At 39.1% G+C, this 15,341-nt stretch overlaps 1 protein-coding gene across 33 annotated transcripts in view; it reads left to right on the forward strand.

The window, feature by feature from the left end:
- Ndae1 (Na[+]-driven anion exchanger 1) overlaps positions 1-15,341 on the forward strand; it is a 680,061-nt gene that overhangs the window by 258,744 nt on the left and 405,976 nt on the right. For all 33 annotated transcript variants that reach the window (XM_071683718.1, XM_071683724.1, XM_071683696.1 and 30 more), the window contains 3 exons: positions 598-783; positions 1,555-1,730; positions 13,465-13,905. In XM_071683718.1, coding sequence (XP_071539819.1) covers positions 598-783; positions 1,555-1,730; positions 13,465-13,905 — 803 coding nt within the window. The remainder of the gene's footprint in view (positions 1-597; positions 784-1,554; positions 1,731-13,464; positions 13,906-15,341) is intronic.

A 15,341-nucleotide genomic window follows, 5' to 3' on the forward strand; every position in this document is an offset into this window, starting at 1 on the left:
AAGACAAGAACTGGAAATGATAATGAATATTTGGGAGAAATTCAGCTCAGTACTGTATAGGTCTAATGGTAAGTCACACTAAAAAAAAGGTAAATGATACAATAAATTTTCTTTTCGCAAATGATATGGCTTTCTTCACTGACAAGGAAAAAAAGTCCCAGTTCCTGATTCTGTTTAAGTAACTTCATCTTACAACATTGAAAAAGATGAATGTAACTGATACTTCCATGAGATATGTTTGCTGATTAGTAAATAAGAAAAGTAAAACAAGCACTGTAAGAGAATAACAGGAACAGTAAAATAGATGAAAAATACTCAGAAAGTTTAATAACAAAGCTAGTCATTTCACATTGTGGATAAGGAGATTCTAGCATTGTTACAGTCTGTGAATAATTTTTCTTATACAAGATAAGGTTCTCCATGTTTGATTAACTTTCATATATTTTTCCTTGTTCTCTTTTATCTTTTCATTTTTCTCTCTTTCCTCTCTCCCGTGCCTCTTCTTTCCACCTCCTGAAGATTTTCTTTTCTCATGTAGATTTACTTTAGTTGCCTAAGTTTATGTATAATGTATTAATGTATTTTACCACTGTTTAGGGGAATACTCACTTTATGCGTAAGATTCCTCCTGGTTCTGAAGCATCTAATATCCTTGTGGGAGAAGTGCCATTCTTGGAAAAGCCAGCAACTGCTTTTGTCCGTTTATCCCAGAGTGCCAATTTAGGGGACTTGACAGAGGTGCCTGTTCCTACTCGATTTCTTTACATCGTTCTTGGACCTCCGGTGAGTTTTTATCATCTACAGTCTCAGTAATTTTGTCATCAAGAAATTATTGTGTTTTGATAGATATCTGTAACAGGTTTCTTTCATAAGAAATTTGTCATCATATTGCTATTTCTTTCTGTTCCCATTTTTGTGAGGTGAATTCAGTGCATATAGGCATATATCTTACATGGAAATTAATTATACAGAACTGGAATCCTTAAGCCAACTTTATATCTATCAAATGTGCAAGGATGCCCAATTATGTGAAATAGACTTTCTAACTTCATACCCTTTCCACTCAGATATCTCTGAGTGGAAAGGGTATGAAGTTAGCAAGTCTATTTCACTTAATTGGGCATCCTTGCACATTTGATAGATGGAGTAATGTTACGTGGTCTGTTTTACAATATAAGTGAGACATTTTAGAAATCTTACTATATCTCATGAGAATGATCACAAATTTTTCTTGGCTGTATCACATTACAGCTAAACAAATATTTGTCTCTCCTATTTTGAAATACTGAAGAGCAGTATAACACACTAAATGCTTCTTAAGATAATGTAGCTCAGTTTAGAAAGTAAAATGGAATTCTAAAACTCATGCCCTTGTAATAATTCTTCTTCAAGTTGGTTTTCAAATAACATAATCAGTGTGTTTCAGTATTACCATTCTAAGGATAAGCTATCTATCTGCCTGTCTATATCTCTGACACCCATTCCTTTCATGTTTTATCTGTGTTATGTTAAGACTTTTACATTTATGTAACCAAAGCATATTTTGTTATGCAGGGTGGTCTTCCAAGGTACCATGAGATTGGTCGTGCCATGGCAACTCTCCTTAGTGATGAAGTGTTTCATGATGTAGCATATAAGGCGAAGAATCGAAGTCATCTCTTGGCAGGTGTAGATGAATTCTTAGATGCCGTAACTGTCTTACCACCAGGAGAATGGGACCCTGCAATCAGGTCAGTTGAGGAGAGAGTGAGTAATAATGTGTACATGTGAACTACTTATATTATGTTTGTATGTGAATGATTACGTATTTGTCAGAGCCTAGTTTTAGATACCTATTTCATAACATGGATAGAGTGTTGTAATCTTGTTTGACATGAATTTTCTTCCATTGAATAGCTTTTAGAAAATTTGTATATTGTCAACATTCAGTTTCATTACTTAGTCTATTCTAACTATTCACCACCCTTACATAAAAGGAAAACTTCATTCTTTTCTAACAAGCTGCTTGCCCAGCTTATTGTTATGACCTCTGGATAATTTGTCAGTGCCTCTCATGAGGAACTGTTCACTGATGACTTCGTCTGATTAATTTATAATCTTGAAGGCTGTAATCAAGTTAACCCTATCTCTTCTATCCCCCATGGAGAGCAGATCTCTTGCCCTAAGTCTCTCATAGCTGAGCTCTGTTAATTCAAGTATATTCTTGGTTCCCTTACTGTGGACTCTCTCATTCAAATCTTTGCACATTTTTAGATGCAATGACCAGAATTCAGAAGCATAATCTAGTTTAGGTCTAATACCTATCTTTGTATAACTCTGAGGCTTGTTTCCTCCTGGAACTTCCTCAAAGGGTTGGTCGCAGCTATAGAGTTTCCATTACAATGGAATATGAAGGAATTCAAACAGCAACAGACCATTTGGTCCTTTTTAAGGCTGCGTTTAATTGTGAAAAATATCAGAAACTTACAGAAAAGTGAAATAAATGTTAAAAGACATACAGGTAATTCAAAGAGAATAACCTGGAAATTGTCATTTTGACTATGGAGTTGCAAATAATGAAAATCATAGACTTCATGCTAGATATGTATCAAGTCTGTTCTGAATTGTATTTATAGTACTGCTTTGAGCAACTTTACTTGGCAAATTATTCATAAGTTAACAATTCTGTTGAAGAGAAAGTACTTTGCTTCATTTGTGGTAAATTGTTTGCTCATGAGTTTTTACCCACTTATGAGTTAAATCATAGAAATCTCAATGTACACATATATATACACACACAGACACATACATATATACCCATGCACACAATTCACACTGTCTGCCTTTATTCATTCCCATCGCCACCTTGCCACACATGGAATACCATCCCCTCCCCCTCATGTGTGCGAGGTAGCACTAGGAAAAGACAACAAAGACCCCATTCATTCACACTCAGTCTCCTTTCCACATCCAGGCCCCACACAACTTTCCATGGTTTACCCCAGACGCTTCACATGCCCTGATTCAATCCACTGACAGCACGTCAACCCGGGTATACCACATCGATCCAATTCACTCTATTCCTTGCCCTCCTTTCACCCTCCTGCACGTTCAGGCCCCGATCACACAAAATCTTTTTCACTCCATCTTTCCACCTCCAATTTGGTCTCCCACTTCTCCTCGTTCCCTCCACCTCCGACACATATATCCTCTTGGTCAGTCTTTCCTCACTCCTTCTCTCCATGTGCCCAAACCATTTCAAAACACCCTCTTCTGCTCTCTCAACCACGCTCTTTGTATTTCCACACATCTCTCTTACCCTTACATTACTTACTCGATCAAACCACCTCACACCACTCATTGTCCTCAAACATCTCATTTCCAGCACATCCACCCTCCTGCGCACAACTCTATCCATAGCCCACGCCCCGCAACCATACAACTTTGTTGGAACCACTATTCCTTCAAACATACCCATTTTAGCTTTCCGAGATAATGTTCTCGACTTCCACACATTCTTCAAGGCTCCCAGAATTTTCGCCCCCTCCCCCACCCTATGATCCACTTCCGCTTCCATGGTTCAATCCACTGCCAGATCCACTCCCAGATATCTAAAACACTTCACTTCCTCCAGTTTTTCTCCATTCAAACTCACCTCCCAATTGACTTGACCCTCAACCCTACTGTACCTAATAACCTTGCTCTTATTCACATTTACTCTTAACTTTCTTCTTTCACACACTTTACCAAACTCAGTCACCAGCTTCTGCAGTTTCTCACATGAATCAGCCACCAGCGCTGTATCATCAGCGAACAACAACTGACTCACTTCCCAAGCTCTCTCATTTTTGCCCCTCTTTCCAAAACTCTTGCATTTACAACCCCATCCATAAACAAATTAAACAACCATGGAGACATCACACACCCCTGCTGCAAACCTACATTCACTGAGAACCAATCACTTTCCTCTCTTCCTACACATACACATGCCTTACATCCTCGATAAAAACTTTTCACTGCTTCTAACAACTTGCCACCCACACCATGTATTCTTAATGCCTTCCAGAGAGCATCTCTATCAACTCTATCAATTTCCTTCTCCAGATCCATAAATGCTACATACAAATCCAAGCTTTGCGGAAGATGAAAGCCGGCAAGGCAACAGGTTTGGATGGTATTGCAGTGGAATTTATTAAAGAAGGGGGGAATGTATTGTTGACTGGTTGGTAAGGTTATTTAATGTATGTATGACTCATGGTGAGGTGCCTGAGGATTGGAGGAATGCATGCATAGTGCCATTGTACAAAGGCAAAGGGGATAAGAGTGAGTGCTCAAATTACAGAGGTGAGTAATGTGGCAGTTGAGGGAATAATTGGTGTGCATGGGGTGTTCAGTGTTGTAAATGGAAATGGTGAGGAGCTTGTAGATTTATGTGCTGAAAAAGGACTGATGATTGGGAATACCTGGTTTAAAAAGCGAGATATACATAAGTATACTTATGTAAGTAGGAGAGATGGCCAGAGAGCGTTATTGGATTATGTGTTAATTGACAGGCGTGCGAAAGAGAGACTTTTGGATGTCAATGTGCTGAGAGGTGCAACTGGAGGGATGTCTGATCATTATCTTGTGGAGGCTAAGGTGAAGATTAGTATGGGTTTTCAGAAAAGAAGAGTGAATGTTGGGGTGAAGAATGTGGTGAGAATAAGTGAGCTTAGGAAGGAGACCTGTGTGAGGAAGTATCAGGAGAGACTGTGTACAGAATGGAAAAAGGTGAGAACAATGGAAGTAAGGGGAGTGGGGGAGGAATGGGATGTATTTAGGGAATCAGTGATGGATTGCGCAAAAGATGCTTGTGGCATGAGAAGAGTGGGAGGTGGGCTGTTTAGAAAGGGTAGTGAGTGGTGGGATGAAGAAGTAAGAGTATTAGTGAAAGAGAAGAGAGAGGCATTTGGACGATTTTTGCAGGGAAAAAATGCAATTGAGTGGGAGAAGTATAAAAGAAAGAGACAGGAGGTCAAGAGAAAGGTGCAAGAGGTGAAAAAAAGGGCAAATGAGAGTTGGGGTGAGAGACTATCAGTAAATTTTAGGGAGAATAAAAAGATGTTCTGGAAGGAGGTAAATAGGGTGCGTAAGACAAGGGAGCAAATGGGAACTTCAGTGAAGAGCGTAAATGGGGAGGTGATAACAAGTAGTGGTGATGTGAGAAGGAGATGGAATGAGTATTTTGAAGGTTTGTTGAATGTGTCTGATGACAGAGTGGCAGATATAGGGTGTTTTGGTCGAGGTGGTGTGCAAAGTGAGAGGGTTAGGGAAAATGATTTGGTAAACAGAGAAGAGGTAGTAAAAGCTTTGCGGAAGATGAAAGCCGGCAAGGCAGCAGGTTTGGATGGTATTGCAGTGGAATTTATTAAAAAAGGGGGTGACTGTATTGTTGACTGGTTGGTAAGGTTATTTAATGTATGTATGACTCATGGTGAGGTGCCTGAGGATTGGCGGAATGCGTGCATAGTGCCATTGTACAAAGGCAAAGGGGATAAGAGTGAGTGCTCAAATTACAGAGGTATAAGTTTGTTGAGTATTCCTGGTAAATTATATGGGAGGGTATTGATTGAGAGGGTGAAGGCAGGTACAGAGCATCAGATTGGGGAAGAGCAGTGTGGTTTCAGAAGTGGTAGAGGATGTGTGGATCAGGTGTTTGCTTTGAAGAATGTATGTGAGAAATACTTAGAAAAGCAAATGGATTTGTATGTAGCATTTATGGATCTGGAGAAGGCATATGATAGAGTTGATAGAGATACTCTGTGGAAGGTATTAAGAATATATGGTGTGGGAGGCAAGTTGTTAGAAGCAGTGAAAAGTTTTTATCGAGGATGTAAGGCATGTGTACGTGTAGGAAGAGAGGAAAGTGATTGGTTCTCAGTGAATGTAGGTTTGCGGCAGGGGTGTGTGATGTCTCCATGGTTGTTTAATTTGTTTATGGATGGGGTTGTTAGGGAGGTAAATGCAAGAGTCTTGGAAAGAGGGGCAAGTATGAAGTCTGTTGGGGATGAGAGAGCTTGGGAAGTGAGTCAGTTGTTGTTCGCTGATGATACAGCGCTGGTGGCGGATTCATGTGAGAAACTGCAGAAGCTGGTGACGGAGTTTGGTAAAGTGTGTGGAAGAAGAAAGTTAAGAGTAAATGTGAATAAGAGCAAGGTTATTTGGTACAGTAGGGTTGAGGGTCAAGTCAATTGGGAGGTGAGTTTGAATGGAGAAAAACTGGAGGAAGTGAAGTGTTTTAGATATCTGGGAGTGGATCTGTCAGCGGATGGAACCATGGAAGCGGAAGTGGATCATAGGGTGGGGGAGGGGGCGAAAATTTTGGGAGCCTTGAAAAATGTGTGGAAGTCGAGAACATTATCTCGGAAAGCAAAAATGGGTATGTTTGAAGGAATAGTGGTTCCAACAATGTTGTATGGTTGCGAGGCGTGGGCTATGGATAGAGTTGTGCGCAGGAGGATGGATGTGCTGGAAATGAGATGTTTGAGGACAATGTGTGGTGTGAGGTGGTTTGATCGAGTAAGTAACGTAAGGGTAAGAGAGATGTGTGGAAATAAAAAGAGCGTGGTTGAGAGAGCAGAAGAGGGTGTTTTGAAATGGTTTGGGCACATGGAGAGAATGAGTGAGGAAAGATTGACCAAGAGGATATATGTGTCGGAGGTGGAGGGAACGAGGAGAAGAGGGAGACCAAATTGGAGGTGGAAAGATGGAGTGAAAAGGATTTTGTGTGATCGGGGCCTGAACATGCAGGAGGGTGAAAGGAGGGCAAGGAATAGAGTGAATTAGAGCGATGTGGTATACAGGGGTTGACGTGCTGTCAGTGGATTGAATCAAGGCATGTGAAGCGTCCGGGGTAAACCATGGAAAGCTGTGTAGGTATGTATATTTGCGTGTGTGGACGTGTGTATGTACATGTGTATGGGGGGGTTGGGCCATTTCTTTCGTCTGTTTCCTTGCGCTACCTCGCAACCGCGGGAGACAGCGACGAGGTATAAAAAAAAAAGAAGTGTATTGAGTATTCCTGGTAAATTATATGGGAGGGTATTGATTGAGATTGTGAAGGCATGTACAGAGCATCAGATTGGGGAAGAGCAGTGTGGTTTCAGATATGGTAGAGGATGTGTGGAATCGGTGTTTGCTTTGAAGATTGTATGTGAGAAATACTTAGAAAAGCAAATTGATAATATATATATATATATTTTATTTTTATTTATTTTGCTTTGTCGCTGTCTCCCGCGTTTGCGAGGTAGCGCAAGGAAACAGACGAAAGAAATGGCACAACCCACCCCCATACACAATGTACACACACACATGCCCACACACGCAAATATACATACCTATACATCTCAATGTACACATATATATACACACACAGACACATACATATATACCCATGCACACAATTCACACTGCCTGCCCCTATTCATTCCCATCGCCACCTCGCCACACATGGAATACCATCCCCCTCCCCTAGGAAAAGACAACAAAGGCCCCATTCGTTAACACTTTGTCTCTAGCTGTCACACAATAATGCCCGAAACCACAGCTCCCTTTCCACATCCAGGCCCCACACAACTTTCCATGGTTTACCCCAGACGCTTCACATGCCCTGATTCAATCCACTGACAGCACATCAACCCCGGTATACCACATCGATCCAATTCACTCTATTCCTTGCACGCCTTTCACCTTCCTGCATGTTCAGGCCCTGATCACTCAATATCTTTTTCACTCCATCTTTCCACCTCCAATTTGGTCTCCCACTTCTCCTCGTTCCCTCCACCTCTGACACATATATCCTCTTGGTCAATCGTTCCTCACTCATTCTCTCCATGTGACCAAACCATTTCAAAACATCCTCTTCTGCTATCTCAACCACACTCTTTTTATTTCCACACATCTCTCTTACCCTTACATTACTTACTCGATCAAACCACCTCACACCACATATTGTCCTCAAACATCTCATTTCCAGCACATCCACCCTCCTCTGCACAACTCTATCCATAGCCCATGCCTCACAACCATACATCATTGTTGGAACCACTATTCCTTCAAACATAGCCATTTTTCCTTTCCGAGATAATGCTCTCAACTTCCAAATATTCTTCAAGGCTCCCAGAATTTTCGCCCCCTCCCCCACCCTATGATTCACTTCCGCTTCCATGGTTCCATCTGCTGCCAGATCCACTCCCAGATATCTAAAACACTTTACTTCCTTCAGTTTTTCTCCATTCAAACTTACCTCCCAATTGACTTGACCCTCAACCCTACTGTACCTAATAACCTTGCTCTTATTCACATTTACTCTTAACTTTCTTCTTTCACACACTTTACCAAACTCAGTTACCAGCTTCTGCAGTTTCTCACATGAATCAGCCACCAACGCTGTATCATCAGCGAACAACAGCTGACTCACTTCCCAAGCTCTCTCATCCACAACAGACTTCATACTTGCCCCTCTTTCCAAAACTCTTGCATTCACCTCCCTAACAACCCCATCCATAAACAAATTAAACAACCATGGAGACATCACACACCCCTGCCGCAAACCTACATTCACTGAGAACCAATCACTTTCCTCTCTTCCTACACGTACACATGCCTTACATCCTCGATAAAAACTTTTCACTGCTTCTAACAACTTGCCTCCCACACCATATATTCTTAATACCTTCCACAGAGCATCTCTATCAACTCTATCATATGCCTTCTCCAGATCCATAAATGCTACATACAAATCCATTTGCTTTTCTAAGTATTTCTCACATACATTCCTCAAAGCAAACACCTGATCCACACATCCTCTACCACTTCTGAAACCACACTGCTCTTCCCCAATCTGATGCTCTGTACATGCCTTCACCCTCTCAATCAATACCCTCCCATATGATTTACCAGGAATACTCAACAAACTTATACCTCTGTAATTTGAGCACTCACTCTTATCCCCTTTGCCTTTGTTCAGTGGCACTATGCAAGCATTCCGCCAATTCTCAGGCACCTCACCATGAATCATACATACATTAAATAACCTTACCAACCAGTCAACAATACAGTCACCCCCTTTTTTAATAAATTCCACTACAATACCATCCAAACCTGCTGCCTTGCTGGCTTTCATCTTCCGCAAAGCTTTTACTACCTCTTCTCTGTTTACCAAAGCATTTTCCCTAACCCTCTCACTTTGCACACCACATATATATATATGAGAAAGAGAACCAATCCCAAGATCCCTGTAGCACTCCTTTTATTATGTCTAACTATTATCAGGCTTGACCATTATTCACTACTCTTTGTTTACAGCTGGTTAATCAAATTTGTATCAACTGCTGTATAACCCTATCAGTACCATATAACTTGATTTTTTGCTAGTAATCTTTGATAAGGAACCTTAGTGAAAGTTTTTTGAAAGTCTAGATTGATAACATGAACTGCTTTATTTTTGTCACTTATGATGATTATATCATAAAGGACATCAAGCAAATTTGTCAAACATGAATGATTTCATCAAAAACCATGCTGAAAATCATTTATCAAGTGTTGGTCTTCTAGATGGTTTACAATTCTGTCTCAAATAATGGTTTCCATGAGTTTACCAACTACAATGTTAAGCTAATAGGACAATAATTTCTGGGGAGTGACTTGTTACCTGTTTTAAGTATTAGTGTTACATTGGCTAACTTCCATTCATCTAGAACTTTTCCCATAGCAAGTGATGTATTGAGAAGGGCAGTTAAGGACATAACTATTTCATGTTTTGCCTCTTTCATTGTTCTCAGATAGAACTTATCAGAGCCTGCCATTTTTTTTTTCATTCCATTTATTGATGTTGGATTTTTTTACGATTGGATCTTTTTTTTACGATTTGGATGTTTTGGATGTTTGGATGTTTTTTACGATTGTCATTTTGACCAACATTACGTGCAGTGTTGAAAGCAACTTCAAAAGTAATTTTTCAGTGTTCACTTGTACCAAACTTTTCTCCAACTTCAACATCATTAACGAGATCCTCATTTATAGTAAGAACTAAATCTGTTTTCATCATGAATAGGTTTCATGACTAATTAGATTAAGGCAGTATCAAGCAAATTTAGGTAGAGTCCTGGAGCCACTGGAAAGAGATTTTTCCCATATAGATACCAGTATGTTAGAATCTCATACTATAATAGAATCTTGTTCATTACAAATTTCAGCTAATTGATCATAGAATCTTTCACCTACCTCTGGTTCCTGTGTAGGGGGCCTATTAACTATTCCTGTCATTGTTTTTTATGTAGTTCATCTTTAGTTTCTACAGAAATAGAGTTTACATTCCCAATGGCTACAACAGTTTTTACTGCAGGATTTAAATAAGCTTTAAACATAGAGTAGGGCATCACCACTTACTTTGTTTTTCCTTTCCCTATGAAGCAAAGTTTACCATGAAATTAAGTATTTGGCAAGGAAATCTCGTTTTTTTTTTAGTCTTCTATGTTTCTTTTCCTCTCTTCCTTTGATTTATCGCATTTGACGAATAACCCACTATTTCCACATTGTTTTTTTTTAAGTTCCTTAACATTCCTAAGTACTACCTGGCTTAATGACTCCTCTTCAGACATAACCATAACTGGTCTCCCCATATGTCTTGACTATTATCAGCAATTCTTTCTTTTATCATCAAACTTGTATCTGGCAACTCTGTTGCCTCTGTTGCCTCTTCTTTCTTTCCCCTTTCTTCCCTATCTGGTGTATGATCTTCCAAACCAAAAGTTGTCAGAGATTTACATCTGTTGACATCCTGTTTTGCTAACTTCCTAATTTTGTTGCTACCCACATTTCAGCTAGATTCTTCAGTGTTGAATTATCATCCTGTGTCTCTGACTTTCCTAAAATTCACTTTTAGCTAACAAGTACAGGTCTTGTATGCTCTGCACTTTTCTAAACCTATCATTATTAGGCCATAGACTTCCTTGATTGTTTTATCACTAATAGGGTGTGTTATTCTTCTCCAGATGTGTGTGTGTGTGTGTGTGTGTGTGTGTGTTTGTATAATTGCCTGTTTGTACTGTACAGAGAGGGAGTTTTACACTCATGGGCCCCCATCTCTTGAATATTCTCTACATTGTAGATATTGCACAACTTATTAAATTTATGTATGCAGTCTGCATTGACCATGTCCCAAGTCATTTTATTCCATTCATTCACCACTCTTATATTATGAAAGTATTCCTTTGCATCCTTTTTAACTTATTTTCTTAGCATGTACTATGGTTGCTTTATTCCATCATCCCTTGAAGAAAAGCTCATCGTCCATCTTCCATCTGTTTTGAAAACTTAAAAGTTGTGGTCAGGTCACACCTCATTCTTCTTTCTTCCAAGGTGAGCAAATTTTACACTCATGGGCCCCCATCTCTTGAATATTCTCTACATTGTAGATATTGCACAACTTATTAAATTTATGTATGCAGTCTGCATTGACCATGTCCCAAGTCATTTTATTCCATTCATTCACCACTCTTATATTATGAAAGTATTCCTTTGCATCCTTTTTAACTTATTTTCTTAGCATGTACTATGGTTGCTTTATTCCATCATCCCTTGAAGAAAAGCTCATCGTCCATCTTCCATCTGTTTTGAAAACTTAAAAGTTGTGGTCAGGTCACACCTCATTCTTCTTTCTTCCAAGGTGAGCAAATTTAATGTGTCTAGCCTTTCCTTGTAACTTAACACTCTTAATTCTGTTACCATTATTGTTGTTCTCCTTTGGACCTTCTCCAATAGCTCTTTGTGCTTCTTAGGTGTAATTATCAAATATAAGAAGCATACTTTGGTTTTGGCCTTATGTGGGATAAGAATACAGTGCTGAAGATTTCCTTATGCATATATTTGAAGGCTTTTATGATATTTACCAGCAGACAGTTTTTCTCCTTAACTCTTCTCCTAATATGGGACCCTGGCGACAGTCTAGGGACAAAGTCGACTCCCAGGTCTGTCTCACACACAGAATTCTAGATATTAATCTTATTGAGGCCTTTTTTCACTTTGTCTTATCTTCATTTACCTAACATTTACTTGGGTTGAAACTTATCAACCATGTATCAGACCAACTTTGTAGTCTTTATTGGTCCCTTAATAAGAAGTTGCAGTCCTTCTTGCTTTTCACTTCTCTTATGATTTTTGCATCTGCAAACACATTCAAGTAAGAATCCATATCTTTAGGCAAATAATTTACATAGATCAAGAAGGTAAAGGTCACAAAGCAGTACCCTGTGGCACTCTGGTGGTCACCTTGACCCATTTGGAGGAAGCTCCCCTGACATGCATCCTGTGTTCTCTTTCAATGAGATAATCGTCTTTCCAATGAAGGAGTTTCCTCCTCATGTCTTCCTAGTGATCCAGCTTCTGAATCAGCCTCCTTTGTGGTATAGTATCAATGCTCTCTGGCAGTCCATTTACAAACCATCCTCCCAGCCTTCTCATTTGCCTGAGACAGAGGTCACTCTTGTGTTTTTGTGTGAGTGTGTAATTATGCATTTGTATAGCATGGTAAAAGAGTTTTACACTTATAGGGTCCCATCTTCTAAACTTTCCATGTCATCAAGTAGCCTTTTATACCTTTGTAAACTGATGGTATTCACCATCTCATTGGTTAGTATGTTCCAACTATCCATCAGCCTAACACCAAAACAATACTTCATAACATCCTTTCTAGGAGCTTTTTTCCTAGCTTTTCATTTTGGCATCTGTTTACTCTGGTGCCACATCTCTTGAGGAATTGTTCCCTGTCAGTATCACCCAGCTAATTTAGAAACTGAAGGCAGTTTTCTGGTGCTATCCCCCTCACTTTTCCCTTTTCTCCATGATGGATAGTTGTCACCTCAGCCTCTCATTGTAGCTCAATTCTTAATTTAGGTACCACCGTAATTGCTATTCTTTGTACCCTCTCACTCAGATCTAATTGCTTCCTTAAGTGTGCTGACCAAACTTGTAAGTTGTCATCCAGATCTGGTCTAATGAATGTATTGAGTAATTTTACAAACATTATCCTTGCTCATTTATTTGAATGGGAAACTTATATTTGCCAGTGCACAGTTTTCTCTTTCAAAACTGTTTTAATACGTAGCTCAAGCAGTTTATTAAGCACCATGTCAGCCCCTACATCTCTTTCTCATGTAAATTCCTGTAATTTATTTCTCACTCGATGATAATCACACCAAGGCCTTCTTTCACTTTGTCCCATCCTCATTGCCTTGCATTTACTTTGATTGAATCTTATCCATTTATCTGACCAACTTTGGATTTGTGTGTGTATGTGTGTGTGTGTGTGTGTGTGTGTGTGTGTGTGTGTGTGTGTGTGTGCATCTTATTTGTACCAGTGTTTCACTATACCTGCTTTATATTCTGATTTCATTTCCCATTTATTTCAACCATATCTTATAAAGTTCTTAATTCTCTTCTTTTAAGGATTGAACCACCTGCTGCTATTCCATCTCAACAACCTCGTAAAAATAAGAAGAATGCACCAGTAGAGGTGGTAGATGAGGAAGAAGAAGAACGGAAGTTAAGAGACGAGTCTGGACTTAGTCGAACTGGACGATTATTTGGGGGATTCTTTAATGACATAAAACGAAAAAAACCATGGTACCTGAGTGATTTTAAGGATGCTATAGCAATACAGTCCATTGCCTCCTTCATCTTCATCTATTTTGCTTGCCTCACTCCTATCATTACGTTTGGAGGTCTGCTTGGAGAAGCCACAGAGAACCGCATCGCTGCTATGGAGTCTCTTGTTGCTGGCTTGATTTGTGGAGTAGCATATGGGTTCTTCTCTGGACAGCCCCTTACCATCTTGGGTTCTACAGGTCCAGTCCTGGTGTTTGAAACTATCTTGTACGACTTCTGCAAGTGAGTCTTGTTTTTGGTTCCTAACAGTTTTCTTTTAAAAGTGAATTGAAAGAGGATTATTTTTTATTTTCATTTACATTATTTGGCTGTTACCTTTTAGTTGTCGACGAGAGTCCCAAGGAGACAGGTGTTTGTTCATATTTATTAATCCACAATAATCAAACTGACATTATACATTCTGTATGCATCACATAGTTGCCCGTCTGCCACCAGAATCCAGCTAAATTCTGAGTGTATCCAGAAATGATTTTGAGAAAGATTGAGTTATATGAGATCATTGGGACAGTCAACTTCACATCTCTAGTTTTTGGAAAAAATATGCTGTTTTGTTTCTGAACTACTTTTATCTGTTCATTGGCTTTTAGAATTCAACTGCTGGCATTTAGTAGATTGAGGGCAATTTTTTTTATGAGGGAGGTGATATTTCTCAACAAGGAGAAATTTCCCCCTTAAATCAGATTCTTTATTCACAGACATTTCTTCCCAGTTGGAACAGGGACTTAAATGACATTAGATTATAAAATTCAAGTAAATAACGAAAAATCAGATGATTTTAGAGACATAAGATAATGTCTTTTCCATACAGAATAACATTTTTAAAGAAATGTTTTATAATTTTTTACATTTTAGAAAATTAGTAGAAATCACTTGCCTCGCATGAAACAGGTTATGACAAAATTTTCTTTGAAACTACAGTACACGGTAGATACTATTGTCTTGAATAATGCAGATATGAATTGGATAAAACAAAACTTTTGTGAGTTAACAGGAAGCCCATACATACTTAAGCAGTATGGGGCTGACATCTTTTGTGAATATGAAAATTAACCTTACCCAAAAGTATATACATTTTCTTATGTAAAATGAATGCATCCTAAAGTGGTAGTACAGTGGTCAAAACATGTTCAGGAATATGTAGTGTTGATATGTACATTGTACAGTTATTTGATATGCAGTGAAATGTCAATACTTCAAGTCAACTTGAGGATTTATTTTATGGTAATATTGGAAACAGACTAAGAACGGCCTCATTTACTCACATTTACCTTGTAATTGTTATACATAATGCAGCAAACCCAGAGCCCTGTATCCATGGCCATGCCCTGCAAACCATTCCCTGACCACTTCATATCCCTTAGTTGAGCCCATTGATAACACATTGATAACACATCATACCAATTCTTTCTCTCTCCATTGCAAGTCTTTCACCCACCTACATGTTCAGGCTTCAATAACTTACAGCCTTTTGCTTCATCCTTCCATTGCCTTCTTGGTCTCCCCAAATAAGGAGAAAAGCAAGGATGAAGAAGAAAGGGTCAGCAATAAGAGAAGCAAAAATCAGAGAGCTTTATGTGAAAATGTAGAATGCAGATGCAGAAATTATGAAATCCTATTGAAGAAAATAGAAAATAAATGAAGAGAGAGTTATACAGAAC

This window comes from Panulirus ornatus, chromosome 37 (assembly GCF_036320965.1).
Source record: "Panulirus ornatus isolate Po-2019 chromosome 37, ASM3632096v1, whole genome shotgun sequence".
In the NCBI taxonomy this organism is placed as follows: Eukaryota; Metazoa; Arthropoda; class Malacostraca; order Decapoda; family Palinuridae; genus Panulirus; species Panulirus ornatus.